This window comes from Castanea sativa, chromosome 2 (genome assembly GCF_040712315.1).
Source record: "Castanea sativa cultivar Marrone di Chiusa Pesio chromosome 2, ASM4071231v1".
NCBI classification, from domain to species: domain Eukaryota; kingdom Viridiplantae; phylum Streptophyta; class Magnoliopsida; order Fagales; family Fagaceae; genus Castanea; species Castanea sativa.
Window position 1 is genome coordinate 48,340,494 of NC_134014.1, and position 15,324 is coordinate 48,355,817.

Here is a 15,324-nt window from a genome sequence, read left to right on the forward strand (position 1 = left end):
GTTACAGTTACGTTTGGATACTGAAAATTAAACGAAAACTAAATACACGGTATTAAAATAATTTTTAAATAGGTAAATAATATAATAAGATTCACTTTTAATATTTTTTTTTGAATAAAATAATTGTGGGTTTCATAAACAATATATAAACCATGCTCAACAGTTCTCTACAGTGTAATTTGTCAGATAAAAGCCGAAACTCCTAGAAAAAAAAATAAAAAAGGTAAAAAGGGGCTGAATTGGGGTTGAAAAGTCAAACATATACGGCTACTGTTCATGAACAGAAAAATCTATTCTTGACACATGCAGCAGCAAAAAAGACAAAAAAAAAAGTGAAAAAGCAAAACGCAGTAAAATTAATTCGTATCCAAATGGATACTAAGAGTGAGTTTGGATGACAATAAAAAATTAAAATTATTTTATTATTGAGTTTACTTTTGTTATTATTTATAAATCTTATTGTACTTTTTGGTACTACTTATAAGTCTTATTTTACTATTTTAACTAATTTTTATTTTTGTTTATAGTATTTTTAGCAATACTTTTTTAGTTTTAACAAAATAAAAGATATCTAAACATACCTTGAGAGAGGAAAAGAAGTTGATAAAGTATCGGAAGTTAGAGTGGAGAAGAAAATGTAAAATGTTTTACAGATTTTTTAAGTGTAAAATATTTTATAGTTTTTGTCTTTAGTTTTTTTTTTATTAAAAATATTTTACATTTCACTAATTACTGTAAAATAAATATTATTTTAGATGAAAACAAACCAGGCGAAGCTAAGCATTCCATAAAGCTGGTTTCACCAAACATGATTGATCAATAAACAAATGTCTGGGACCAAGGTGGCGTTTGGATCCAGCTTATCTGCGTCTATGTTCCCAGTTCATGTTTCAGTTTTTTTTTTTTTTCGCAGCTTTTAAGGGACAAAGGCTACTGTTTATGTACTGTGCATGAACAGTTTTTAGCCAATTTTCTGTGTATAAGTGGGTCCCGTGCACTGTTCACGGGACCCACAAACTTCACTTTTTAGCATTTTTTTTAATTAAAAATGGGTTCACAGCACTATTCACATATTTAAAAATTATTTTGCTACAGTGTTTTCAGTTTTTAGCAATAAGTTCTATCCAAACGGACCCCAATGGCCTTGGTGGGCAATTTTGCATCCACCTTGCCGCTAAAAACAAAAAGCCAATCGATAGTGGGTTTGTTTTATAGGGTCTTTCTTTTTTTTTTTCCTAAATAATACCTATTTGATTAGAGCTCCTGCAATTTGTTTAAATTTATGTACAATTTAAACAATAAACAGTGATGTTTATCTTTTAATTATTTGCTTTTTCAAATAATTCTTTATCTTTTCTCCATCTTATTTAAATATTATTTCTTCATTCATTCTTTATTCTATTTTAATCTTTATTCATTCTCAACAATTATATTTTCAACAAAAAATGTTACATCCATAATATTTTTTGCAATGCTTTCACCAGAATCATAACAAAATCTTATATAGAAAGTTGTTACTAGTTCTAATTTGAACTCATCACTGAAAATATTTTTTTACTCACCAATATTAGCTAATAACAATATGTTACTTAAAATTTATTGTGAAAATATTGTAGCAGTATTTCTAAATTATCAATTCTTATTCTTTATATTATTTTTCCTTTTTTTCATCCATATGTATTTTTTTTCCACTTGTTTTTTCTCCACCACACACGTATATCCACTTTATCTCCATCCTCTCCTTTTTTCTTTTTCTTTTTTGTCTCTCCTTTTTCTTTTTGGCGTAAATGAACTTTTGGTCCCTACATTTTGGCTTTTTCCATTTTGGTCCTTACATTCTCATTTTATCACTTTTAGTTCCTAAACCAATTAATACGTGACATTTAAGTCTTTACCGTCACCCAACTAATTGAAAAAGCTGACGTGGCAAACAGAGTTTACTGTTGGTACACTAAAATAGTAATTAAAAAAACACATCAGCATCCACACAACCTTTGATTTAAAAAAAAAATTAATTTATTAATTTAAACAAGATGAAAAATGAAAAAAAAAACAAAAAACAAAATTAGAACCCAAAATTAGGCATAAATGCATCTAATTTTTTTTAAAAATTAATCAATCAAATTCAACAAATTAAAAAAGAAAACAACAGAATTAAAATTCAATACATAAATTTAGATCTGGGCTCATCTTCAACAAGAACACAATGAATACAAACCCAGATTTAAATATAAGAATCACACACCCAAATTTTTTAGGATTTTCTTGCTCTTTCTTGTCAACCAAACACAAAAACACAAACCTGGCAATTGATCTTTCTTGTCAACCAAACACAAAAAAATAAACACAAACCCAAACTCCAACAAGAATTCAGTTTCGGAGAGAAGCTTCTAGATCCATTCTATCAAATAACAATCACTTTATGGAATAAAATATCTTCTCAGCGATGTTTTCAAACCTTGTAGTGGCAGTGGCAGATCAGACCTTGTGGTGGTAGATCGGACCCACCACCACTTCCACTAGTAAAAACCCATTACTCTCTTTTGCTCCATCACTCATTTCGCTCCTCACTTTCTTCACATTCCACCTCTCACATCTCCTCTTCTCTACTTCTCTCTCACTCATCTCCTCGCCCTATCCCCATTCCCCTACTTACCCTTTTGAGCTCTTTCTCAGCCTCGTCCGATTCTTTCTTGTTTCGGACTCTTTGGCTTTGGTATTGCCGGATTTTCGGACCCGGGCTAAGGTTTCTCTGACCTTTGTGTTGTTTGTGGTGGCCTGTGCTGTGTCTAGGTTTGTGGGGTTAGTGTCTGTATTCTAAGTTCTAATTTTGTTTTGTTTTTTTTTTCATTTTTCATTTTTTTTAAATTGATAAATTAATTTAAAAAAATCAAAGGTTGTGTGGATGTTGATGTGTCTTTTTTAATTACTATTTTATGCCGACGTGGCATTTTAAATATTATTTTATTGGTCATGTCAGCCTTTAGTGTACCAACAGTAAACTCTGTTTGTCACGTCAGCTTTTTCAGTTAGTTAAGTGACGGTAAAGACTTAAATGTTACGCATTAATTGGTTTAGGGGCTAAAAGTGGTAAAATGAAAATGTAGGGACCAAAAATGCATTGACACCTTTCTTTTTCCACTTGATTCCAGAACCTCCCTCTCTCTTTCTTTCTCCAACTCTCTCTTTTTCTACTTGATTCCAGAACATTCTCTAGCTCTCTTTGTGATAAGAAACGGAGAAAGAGGTAGAGAGAGAAAGAACAGATTGGTTAGATGGCTCCGCTCTACTCTTTGCGCCATGCCTTCTGCTCCGTCACTGTCGCTCGTCTTCCTCCCCAACACAGCCCAGATGGCTTAGATGGCTTGTGTCTTTTTTTTTCTTTTTTTCTTTTATTGTTATGATTTGATTAATTTTAAGATTATGTTTTGATTATGCTTGAGTTTAAAGATGTTTGAGAGAAAGGATTATTGTGTTTGTAGCCATTATGAATGTTTGTAGCCGTGGTGAGAGGAGAGAGAAAGAATTGTTTTTTATTGAGTTGTATGATTTTTTTTAAATAGAAAAATTCATTTGGAGTTGCTACAGTCTTCTCTAGATAAAGAGAACGACTGTAGCAACTTCAAAAAAAATTTGGAAAAGTTTTGCTTTTAGAGAAGCTATTGGAGTGAGTTTTTGTGTGTTTGTTCTCCAAAATTGGTTTTAGAGAACCTATTGGAGATGCTCTTTGATAGGCCAAGAATGTATTAATCCCTTATGATATATTAATTGATTAATTAGCCAAGGTAATTAATTAATCCAATTAACATGCAATATGCGTGGTAGGACAAATAAATCACCAATTAAGTTAATATGCAGTTGAAAATAAAGTTGACACGGTGATTTGTTTAGGAATGGGGAAAACCTCGAAGGCAAAAACCCCATTTGGTGATTTTAAGGCCACCACTCCCGAAAATTCATTATTATCACAACAAGCGATTACAAGTAAAGGAATTCCAGTACCTTATACCAACTTACAGTTGAACCCTTACCTCCATACAAAATTGGACTTGTTTTGTAGTGACAATCTCTCATTTTCAATACACGGTTACTAGTACGTGACTAACCAATAGATGCGCGGATCCTAGTACATAACTTAATCACTAACTCGAGAAAGATGTTGGATGCAAAGTTCTTTATCAACACGATGAAGATCACGAAACTCTTTGGTTACAAAACCCAACGGCGTACAAACGTAATAGTTTCTTCAAGAGAAAGATGAATTAGGGCAAATTCTGTCTCCGGTCACAATTTGCATGAACAAAACTTTGCTCTATACTTGTGCAACTGTGCCACCTTTGACTACCCTTAAAATAATCCTTATATATGTTTAGGGTTGTGAGAAAAGAAAACATAAACATGTATACACGGATTGGAGTCAAATCAGATCTGAAAAGCTGATTTTCATAAATCTCGATAGATAAGGTATTTATCGAGCAGCTGTCGAGTATCGGGCTAAAGCAGCCTTTTAAACCTCGATAGATGCTATCTGTCGAGCTAGCTGTCGAGCTTTAAAATTCAACACTTCTTCACTTGTTTCTTAGACAGATTTGCATGGCTTCAATACTTGGACTTGAACTCTTGTTCCTTGAAGTATTAAATACATTCTAGATCTACCCAATTACAAGTAGAGTGTGTTTTGTCAAAGGATTAGTCAATTCTCAATGACATATGTTTCTAACATCATTCACATATGTCTTAACAATTTCTCCCTTTGGCAATCCGTGACAAAACCACAATAAACAAATGAACATATGAGAGAAGTCATAAATCACTCAACTCATACTCATTTGTTGAATACAATAAAATCTATCCTAACACAAACTCTTAAAAAACTTTGCAAGAAGAGAGTTCATGGCAAGAAGACTTTGACAATCTGTATTTCTAAAACACTTTAAACAAAACTCGTCACGTCATCTTAGTGTGAAACACAAATAAAAGATTGCATACAAATAATAAGAAGCATGTGCATAAAGAGAGAAAAGAAACAACACATGAAGACAACCTCAATATATATATATATATATATATATATATCAATAATGAGCACAAGGTTTGCTATCACAATGTAAGAACAATGTATCTATAAAAGATAGAAAAGAAAATAATACATAAGTCCTCACTACATCTCTCATCAAGTATAAACACTCCCCCTAACAAAAATCTCCTATTCTAACTCTCTCCCTAAATACATGAATACTCTCATATCCAAAACTACTTCACATTTTTGTCACGAATGACAAAGGGTAAGTAACCCAAGTAGTCATCGCATCATCACTGGAAGAGCTAGCACTATTACCCTCATCACCATCACCATTAGAGCCAACATCGTCGTCCTCATCCTCAAAAGATTTTGGAGGAGTAAGAGACTCGACGAAGCCACCAAGGCGAGCCTGTCATCGTGCAATACAACCGACATGGGTATTCACCTGACATAACTCATCGCTGAGAGTGTCAAGATGAGTATCCATGCGCTGAAGCTACACCATTATTGCCTCGAGTGTCACACCATTCGTAGAAGAAGGAGGAGCAGACGTGGATGGAGCTAAAGAAGCTAGAGGAGTTTCCGTCTTGGTCGGTGGCCGCTTTGGTCAAAGCTAGGCCTCACTCCATCTGACAGTAGCCGCATCAATGGCACACATGATAGGAAAAGGATCCGACACGGGAAAGGAGATAGAAAAATGGTGAAGGATCCTCATGATAGCGGAAGGAAAGATAAGTTTATCACGGGTCACCGTATCTCTATATACATCTATGAGGGAGAGGATGAAGTGAGAAGGGAAGTCTATAGTGAGGTGCTCTAGGAGGGATAACAAAAATTAAGCACGAGACTTTGTGATAGAGTTATAGTGAGACAAAGGATGGAGAACGACTGTCATCACCATGTTAAGAAACCTTGGACCTTTAGCAAAGGTTAAGCAACGGGTGTTCTGACGAGCACCTCAAAAAGAAGGAGTCTCATAAAACAGAGACATGAGCTCAAAGCATAGATTGAGACCACACCCATTCAAAAGCCAAACCTTAAAGCCCCATGTATGTTAAGCCCCGAAATCCGATGCTAAAATTATGTTTTTACTGCCAATCTTCGAAAATTAAGGTTTTATCAAAACAAATGACTGTCCTTGGACAGGCATTATGGGGTGCCTAACACCTTCCCCACACGTAACCAAACTTCCGGATTCAAGAATCAAGATTTTTTGCCATCCACTTTAGATTAGGAAAAATGAAATTTTTCTTAGCCTAGGATTGGTAATAAAATCAACTAGAAACAGGTGACCAATCACACCTTAGAAAAACCCAATGATTTGTGGTGACTTCACTCACCTTTGGTAATCCCTTAAAATTTGGCCCAGATTCCTGCCATAACGCCAAAGGTAGACCTACCTTCCTCCATCGAGAGAGAAAGCACCCGAAGTTCCGCGTGAACACATACAACCATTATCGAGAGGGGCCCACCAACGGGGCCCTGTGTGCATGGGAGCGTCGCCACGGCGAGGATTCGAAAGAAGGCACGACGGCGGCAATTTTTTCGGTACCGATTGAGGCTGGGCGTCGACAGCCCCCACCAAAACTTCTACTTGATTAGAGCATTAGTATTGGTACCAATACTAAAAAGCATGCTACAATGATGAAGGGAAAGCCAAAAGATGGCTATGCACTATAGCTAAGAAGCTTAAAAAAAATATTAAAAGGTATATTATTTTATTGTATTGGTGGTGGTAGTTGTTTATTGTAGTAAATATATTATTTTATTGTGTTGTTTATATTATTTTATTGTGTTGAAAGCTAAAATAAAACCACTGATGTTAGATGCTTTGTAAAGTGAGGTGATAAAATAGATAAAGTATTTTTTTTTGTACCAAATTGCTAAATTTATGGTTCCAAGATGCAAAAGCTCTTTCTAGAAATTTAACATTAGCTTTTATAGTGTGTTTGGAAATGGTGGAAAGGAAGAGAAAAGAGGGGAAAAGGATGGAAGACATCTCCTTTTCGCTATTTGGTTGTACAAGAGAGAAAGAGAAAAAAAAAAAAAAAGAATGATGTGGAATGATTCTGTTTTCTTGGGGCCCACTGATTTTGTATCAACCCAATTTGAGCGGAAATAGGAGGAAGGGAGATCACAAATTTTATGGGGCTAACTAATTTATACTATAAAATGACAAATATGTCCTTAATATTTTTAAGAAATTACAAGTGTTCTAATCTATGAATTTCTCTATTATTAATAAGGGACAAAGGTAAAAGTATGCATTTTTCTTTTTCTTCCTTTTGCAAACCAAACAAAAGAAAGATAGAATGCTCACATCTTCTTCTTTTCTTTCTTTCCTATATCCAAACACAAAGAGAAATTTTTTCTTTTCTTTTTCCTTTCTCTTCCCTTTCCCTGTCTACAACCTAACATAGTGTTAAATATGCCCATGTCTATAGAATAGGAAATTATGTTGCTTATGCTCTGGAAGGAGGGTAAAACTTCACTAAAATTTATTGGTTTGGATGGAGGATGTCCCTCCAGACTTTACTGATGTACTCAAGGCTGATTCTACCAGTGATGAATGAAAGATTAATAAAGCCTTTTTTTCTTAAAAAAATAAAAGCTAGACGAATTTGAAAAATAACACCATTTTTCAAATAATTTCATTAGTTAACATGGTTTCCAAACTATTTAGGAAACTAACATATTGAGTCACTTAAGCTCAAGTTCACTGTAGAAACTCGAGTCTTAGAAACTTGAGTTCTATGAAAATTATCCCTATGGAACTCGAGTCTTTAAGACTTGAGCTCCCTAAACCCAAAGAGAAGCAACGAAACTTAAACAAACCCAAAGACCAGAGAAGAAAACAAAAGAACATCAACAAATCCAAGACCCAGAGAAGAAAAGAAAATGAAGCCTTTGTCACTGCCACTGGAGCCTTCACCGCCTGGGTTTAGTGGCCTTTGTCGTCGTAGTTTGATCTTCATTGTTTCTTCTTCGTTGTTTGGGTTTGATTTTCTTGGGTTTGATCTTTATTTCTTTGTGGGTTGGATCTTTGTGGTTCATGATTTCTATGTGTATCTAAACTCTGTTGTTGGAGTTGAAGTTAAAGTTGAAATGGGTTTGTTTGATTCGTTGTGGGTCTCAGGGTTTGCTTGGGTTTGTTGATTTCGTTTCTCTCTGGGTTTGTCGAAGTTGAAGTTGATCAAAGTCGAAGTCATTTCGTTTCTTTCGAGTTGAAGTCATTTCGTTTCTTTCGAGTTAAAGTTAAGTTTCATTTCTCTCTATGTTGAAGTTGAGGTTCTTTCTGGGTTGAAGTTGAAATGGTGAATCATGCTTTAGGGAACTCGAGTCCCACTTTGCCAGCACATGGAACTCGATTCTCTAAGATTTGAGTTGCTATAGTGAACACGAGTTTAAAAGACTCAACATGTTAATTTTTTAAATAGTTTAGAAATGTTGCTAAGTAACGAAATTGTTTAAAAAATAATGTTAATTTGCGAATTCCCTCCTATAAACTTCTATCCTCTTTCTTTTTTAAAAAGATGAATGGTAAAAAGAATACCATTCATTGGGGATCCACCCTCTCATAGCCTATTGAGAGTGTGGATATATATTCATTCTCCTACTATTTAATACTCCCAACATTTTCTATGTATAGTTTTCCATTTTTTCAACCAAATAATTATCTCTATATCTCTTTCACTCTCTTGTACTTGTAACCCAAAGACTTTTGTTTTCACGAGAATCTTTTAAATGTTAACTATTCTTTAATTTTTTAACATGCTTTGCTTTCACTGTTATTTCTTATATATAATTTTTTTTATTTGTTGTGCCCTTTTTGGGTTATTCCCTGCTTAGAAGCTTCCTGGTTCTTTTGGAAAATGAAGTCGTGGGTTTCTCTTGCCTTTTGGTTCGATTGGGTGATCAAGCTTTTTTCGCTGTGCTCTTATCCTGGAAGGAACGCCAGTTGTTAAAGAATTTTGGTTTTTTTTAAAAAAATTTAAATGAGAAAGAAGATTATTTTATCGCTGTACAGTTATCCTACATAGCTGTTCTTGCTTGTGCATGGGAGAGCCGCGTGGAAAATACTCTGAAATGTATGTGAAAGTCATGCTTGCGACATGCATGAATTAATTTGAGGGAACTGTAGTGGTCAAAGGGCTGAATTGTGGCTGTTTGCAAAGTTGGGAAGTTTTTCTTGGTGGTCCGGAACTGAAAGATACTGGATGTGTTTTGACTTTAATTTCTTCTCTAAAAAGGGTCTCTGTGGTTTAAGAATTAGTTTGCGATCGTTTTGGTTTTATAGGGTCTCCTGGTAGTTCAATTTCTTCCCAGTATACAAGGGATTGAAACTTTTCTGATCATTGTTCTGATTTCCACTGCAATAGGTAAGAATTTGTTATTCTTGTTGTTTTGGATAGAATTTTGTAAGGAACCGATATAAGTTATGCTTTTCTTGTTATTGATCGTCCAGATATAAGATAATATCCTTTTTAATGGGGACTGATGTTGCTGAAGTAGCGGAAAAACTGCCAGATCCTTGTTCCTTTAAGGTACCACTGTTTTGGTTTTGACTACTCTTCAGTTGGAATGTGCTGGTTTGTATGTGTAGTCCTATTAACTGTATTTGAAAGAAGACTATTGTGTTTTCTTTATGGTGTCATGGAGATCCCATTTGATGTGAAATTAGCTACTGGAAACCAGATTTTACTGTTCTTTGATGAAGATGGTATACTCTGGCCCAAAATGCTGTTTCTTTAAAGGCCAAGATTTTTTTATCAAATTGAGCATGGATATATATTCCTGGATAGGACGTTTTTTTCTCAAGGACATGAGAAGCACTGTGGTTTCCCTGTGGAATCTTATAGGATGAAGTTTAAATCTGAGCTCACTTTGTATCTGAATATTTTCTTTTCTTTAGCTCAGCTATTCTTAATATCAGGTGGAATTGTCTCATTCTTGTATTTATTCATGATTACAGGTGCACTTTTTAATGTGCACAGAACTCCTGAAATTGGTTGATAGAATATCAAGCACATTGCCAGAAATAGAAGCGGTTCGCCCTCGATGCTCAGCAGGAATACAATCACTATGCTTGTTGAACTGTTCAATTGAGAAGGCCAAGCTACTTCTTCAGTACTGCAGCGAGTCTAGTAAACTTTACCAGGTAGGTAATCTTTTCAATGACCAAGGACAAATAAAGTAGATTAATTTGTACAATTTCTGCTGTATTTCATCAACGTGATAACCGTCATAAATAAACTACTGGAAATTGATAGACACAAAATCTGGCAATTTGATCTGGAGGATAGCAATTTATGATTGGTCCATGTACCTGGAAAAAGTAAATAATTGTATAAGAGTATAAATATATGAAATTGGTCTATGCTGGTGGACTCCAGAAGAGAAGGAAAACTGAAAAAACTTTCTTCTGATAAAAAACTCAACTGATATGAATATATGATTTGCTGGAGGAGTAGGGTAAGTAGATTAGGTTAATCTGCTTATGTTAACTGATTGTGTCAGAAGTGGTTTGGTTCTAGTCCTACAACCAGCAATCCTTGGTAGATTGTTTTTGCATTTTTTTATCATACATGGCACTGTTTCCAACTGGAAATTACCTGCAGATTTTTTTGCATTTTTTGATCATACATGGCATTGTTTCTGACTGGAAATTACCTGCACTAGAGCATGTTATGGAGTGTTGTTGTGATTAGTCCTTCAATAAGCTCGCTTCCTTGTAACCTCTTTTTTATTTATTTTATTTTATACTTCATTTTTAATTTTTTTTGAAGTGTGCGCATGTGTTAAAGTTTCGGCTTGTTCCTTGGATGGAACATCCAGTAGTTGTGCCAAATCTGATGGAATTAACGACTCCTTTCACTTCTTTTATAACCTTTATTGTTGTTCTGATACTGTTTATATACTGAAATCTCAATCCATAGAAGATAAGGCTTGCAAATTACTTTCAGGCAGTAACAGGTGATCTAATGGTCTCAAGATTTCAAAGATTGAGGAGCTTGTTGGAGCAAAGTTTAGGCCAAATTCAAATTATGTGTCCAGTTATGCTGGCTGTAGAGGTCCGTCAAGTTACATGCCCCCTTGAGCTTTATCTTATTTTATTATTTTTTCTTTTGTTTTTTTCCTTTTCAATTCCCCCTTCCAATCAAGATAGAAAAAAAGGTGAGATAATGGATATATAAGGGTATATGTATTTGATGGTGTTGTCAGAGAAGTTCCTCAGTATTGTTTTGTTTCAAAATATACAATATTCTTGTTTAGATGCTCGTAATTACATGGTCTAGTAAGCCAGCCACTGAACTGTCTTTTGGAAGTGCTCGTTACATGAGTGCAACTGTACCAGAAAGTGATTCTGGTATCTGATGCTTGTATCCCAAATTGGAACTGTTTAAAGAGGATAGGTAACCCCATTTCCCAATTTACCTGCTTTCAGTCTAGTTGTTAATTACTATTTTCCCTTCTCCCCCTTCACACATTTGGCAGAACAACTACAAAATGAAAATTTTCATGATTCCAAATCTATGTGGGTATCAAGTATCAACCTGTCTCATTCCCACCAATTTTAGTTCCATACTCCCCCCCCCCCCCCCCACTTCTTCTTTCCAATAAAAAAAAAAGTCTGAGCCTCAGTTATTTGGTGCAGCTAAGGATGAAATGTCTTTTGCAGATCTCTCAAATCATGGATGATCTTAGGAGTGCGAAATTTTCTCTGGACTCATCTGAGGAAGAGGCTGGTAAGGCTTTGCAAGGATTGCTCCTGCAGGGTGCTTCTCCATCAGATTCATTTGAAACCTCTGAAGTTAAAGCTATTCAATATGCAGCTGCAACACTTCATATTACATCCCAAAACGCTATCTTGATAGAGAAACAATCTATGGAGAAGCTAATTGATAAAGTCGGTGATAGTGAGGCAACAACAAAGAAGATTTTAAAATATCTTTTGTACCTATTAGAGAAGTATGGAAATTTAGTTTTGGGAGATCAATCGAGGAATACCCGTGTTCAGCATGAAGGAGAAGTTGCATCTGAGAACAGAAGAAAGAGTTCTGTGCACAGCCAATCTGTTGAAGTTAAATCACATAGAGGATATGGGCATCGCAAGGCTCAATTTGACGTCTTAAGTAGAGCTATACTTCCTGAGGAATTTAGATGTCCAATATCTTCAAGATTGATGTACGATCCAGTTGTCATTGCATCTGGACAAACATTTGAGAGGATGTGGATACAGAGGTGGTTTGATGAGGGTAATGATACATGTCCAAAGACAAAAATCAAACTGGACCATCTGTCATTGAGTCCAAACACGAGCTTGAAGGATTTAATATCAAAGTGGTGTGTGAGGTATGAAGTCACTGTTACCGACCCAACTATGAAACCAGAAGTCCTTCACACTTGGGAATCATCTTCCGTTTCTAGTGTCAGCACTGGCCATTCTATGGATTATATGCAGCTTCGATTGGATCGCAGCAATTTTTCATCTGGATCTTTAGTCACAAGTTTCACCTCAGATTCACCATGCACTAAGATAGCAGATGGCTTAAGTTTGATGTCTATGCAGACAATAGAGGAGCACAAATTTCAATCTCATGCTACCATAAATGAGACAGATTTGAAATTTCTATCTAACCTTGCTGAACTTGAATGGGAATCCCAATGTGAAGTTGTTGAAGAAGTCAAAAGACATCTGAATTACAGTGAAGAAGATTACCATTCTCTGTCGTCTGAGAATTTTGTTGAACCACTTGTTAGATTTTTGAAGGATGCATGTGACCGGCGTGATATAGAAGCACAAAAAACTGGATCTCAGTTGTTATTGGCATTTGTCAGTAAAAACAGGTGATTTATTCTTTGTTGCTGCTATCTTTTAATTAAGGTGATTCCTATCATTTTTAAATGCATTTAATTGGTGTGGCTAGTTCAATATGTCATCTGACTTGTAAATTGAGAATTATGAGGTTTTGACTAAGTAGGAAGGTCGCTGTCAAATTTTTAGCCAGTTGAGACAGTGTGATGTAGTGAGACCTTGAGTTGACTTAGGTCCTTAGCTTATTCCTAGCTAGATTTTTTTTTTTCACACCATGGAATTGCACAGCATTTGAACATTGAGCCATGTAATTGTTGTTTTCTTTTGCAAGTCCTTGTCCTTGATTTCTCTTTGACTATGATCATGGTTCTCTTATGCATGGGCTCATGTATGACACCTATTGCTTCATGCAGAAGTGGGATCTCATACTTACGTGAAGAAGCATATGATCTCTTGGAAACTTTACTTAATTCAGAAGACACAGAAGAGGCCCTAGTCATATTGGAAGTGTTGTCTGGCCACAAGTATTGTAGAGCTAAAATATTAGCATCTGGTGCGTTGACTTCCATCCTAAAAATGCTTGACTCCCATAGCAGTTTCCAGGAACGGATTATCAAGATTCTGTCCAATATGTCCTCAAGCAGTGACATTTGTCCACGCATTGTATCTTTGGAGTGCATCCCAAAATTGATTCCTTTCTTTGGTGACAGCACCCTTGCAGGAAAATGTGCATTTATTTTGAAAAATCTTTGCGATGTAGAAGAGGCTAGGATTTCTATTGCTGAAACTAGTGGATGCATTGCTTCTGTTACTGCACTACTTGAGACTGGCAGTCATGAGGATCAAGAAAATGCAGTGACTGTTCTCCTTTCGCTATGCTCTCAACGTGTTCAGTATTGTCAGTGGGTCATGGAGGAGGGTGTCATTCCTGCTCTTGTTGATATATCTATCAATGGTAATGAAAAAGGCCGGGTGGGTGCCTTGGAATTGCTACGGCTCTTAAGAGATATCGAGTATGCTGAAGATCGGGATTGCTCTGGATCTGATATTGATGCCTCTAAAGACACTACAGATCTCCCTAAAGAAAAGAAATCATCTAAGACATCTGGATTTTTTGCAAAGATACCAATGTTTTCGAAAAAGAAGAAGTGAAATTTGTGTCTTCAGATTATTTTAACCCAGTGGTGCCTCATATTATGTCAAATGAAATGGAGTCTGCTTGGTAAAATTCTCTCTTAAGCAGGGCCGTACTCCAATATTGTGATTAAGCAAAATCAATCCTCTTCCTTGATTGCAGCCTTTCGAACTTAAAAATTTGCAAAAACCTCAGATGGGATTTGTATGCAAAGTAACTTCAATGTGAAACTTGTATTGATCATTCTCTTCCTCAAGTAAAGTAATAATATGACTTAGCTTATAAATTTTTGCTTAATCCTCCCAAACTGCACTATAAGTTCTCAAACATTGTAGCTCCTTTCCCTCCCTTATCTGTTCTCCTTTCCCTCCCTTATCTGTTCTTTTCACCTGGAGATATACAGGAGTAATAAGTTGGTGTGAAACTAAAACTATTATGTTTGAACCACTACCTTTCTAAGCAAAAACAGCCCTGAAAAGCTGAAACTCCCATGTTATTATTGTTGTTGATAAGTGATGTTATTACAAGGTGACGGAACATTAAGAAGCTGACGGAAGTTCGCTCGTTACATACTAAATGCACGTTAAGAAACTGACGACAATACGCTATCCGTCAACTACTGTCATTGACACCTTTAGCATTCATAGCCATGCCCTTCACGCAGCAACGTTAAGCTGACGGATCACGTGGACGAGTCAGGGGTGACGACCTTGCCTGTAAGGTCTTTGGCTGATGTCCTTGGCTGACAGACCACGTTGGCATACGCAAGCTGACGACAGTATAGGAGTTACACGTTGGCTGACGACCTTGGCAGGTGAAGGCTGAAGGAATAACCCAACTTTCATTTTTAGCCTATCTTGACCTCTGCCTATGTGAATATAAGGAAAGTTCTTGCGCTACGCGTTCGACTTAGTTAAGAAGATTCCTATAAGGAAAGGGCTCAACACAATAGGCAAAGATCCGCGAATTACTCTTTTTAAAAGGGAAAGTACTTCTTCACCAAGGCGCATATTTCGGCCACACACCACTATATATACCCCAAGACCTCAATGACCCAAAGGTACGCACAATTACCTCCAACTCTGCGGCACTCCCAGGGTTGTTTAAAGATTCTAACTTGATCGTCGGAGGGTCTTTGGCCGACACCACACCGGTACTCGTCGATCACCTACTTTTTTTTCTTCGCAGTGTTGCTTCAAGACGGTGGAGTACTAGCGCAACTGCTTGGTGATCTCTTAGGCATCATCGATTGGCGTCGTCCGTGAGGAAACGACAAGCATTTAGCCTTGCTCATTCCCGAGACAAAAAGTTGTATGGTACTCACTCGATCGATGGCAACAGTCCAATAAC

The 15,324-nt window shown here is 36.1% G+C and overlaps 1 protein-coding gene across 2 annotated transcripts; it reads left to right on the plus strand.

Moving 5' to 3' along the window:
* Nucleotides 1-8,653: 8,653 nt before the first annotated feature.
* On the plus strand, nucleotides 8,654-14,269 carry LOC142626175 (U-box domain-containing protein 5-like). 2 transcript variants are annotated; one of them, XM_075799969.1, is made up of 6 exons: nucleotides 8,654-9,402; nucleotides 9,489-9,567; nucleotides 9,996-10,181; nucleotides 10,987-11,094; nucleotides 11,703-12,871; nucleotides 13,253-14,269. In XM_075799969.1, the coding sequence occupies exons 2-6, from the start codon at nucleotides 9,511-9,513 to the stop codon at nucleotides 13,989-13,991; spliced, it is 2,259 nt and encodes a 752-aa protein (XP_075656084.1). In that variant the 5' UTR covers nucleotides 8,654-9,402; nucleotides 9,489-9,510; the 3' UTR covers nucleotides 13,992-14,269. The 2 variants fall into 2 exon arrangements, with proteins under 2 accessions (XP_075656084.1, XP_075656086.1); XM_075799971.1 differs by lacking the exons at nucleotides 8,654-9,402; nucleotides 9,489-9,567 and adding an exon at nucleotides 9,611-9,882 and having other exon boundaries at nucleotides 9,995-10,181.
* Nucleotides 14,270-15,324: the final 1,055 nt, after the last annotated feature.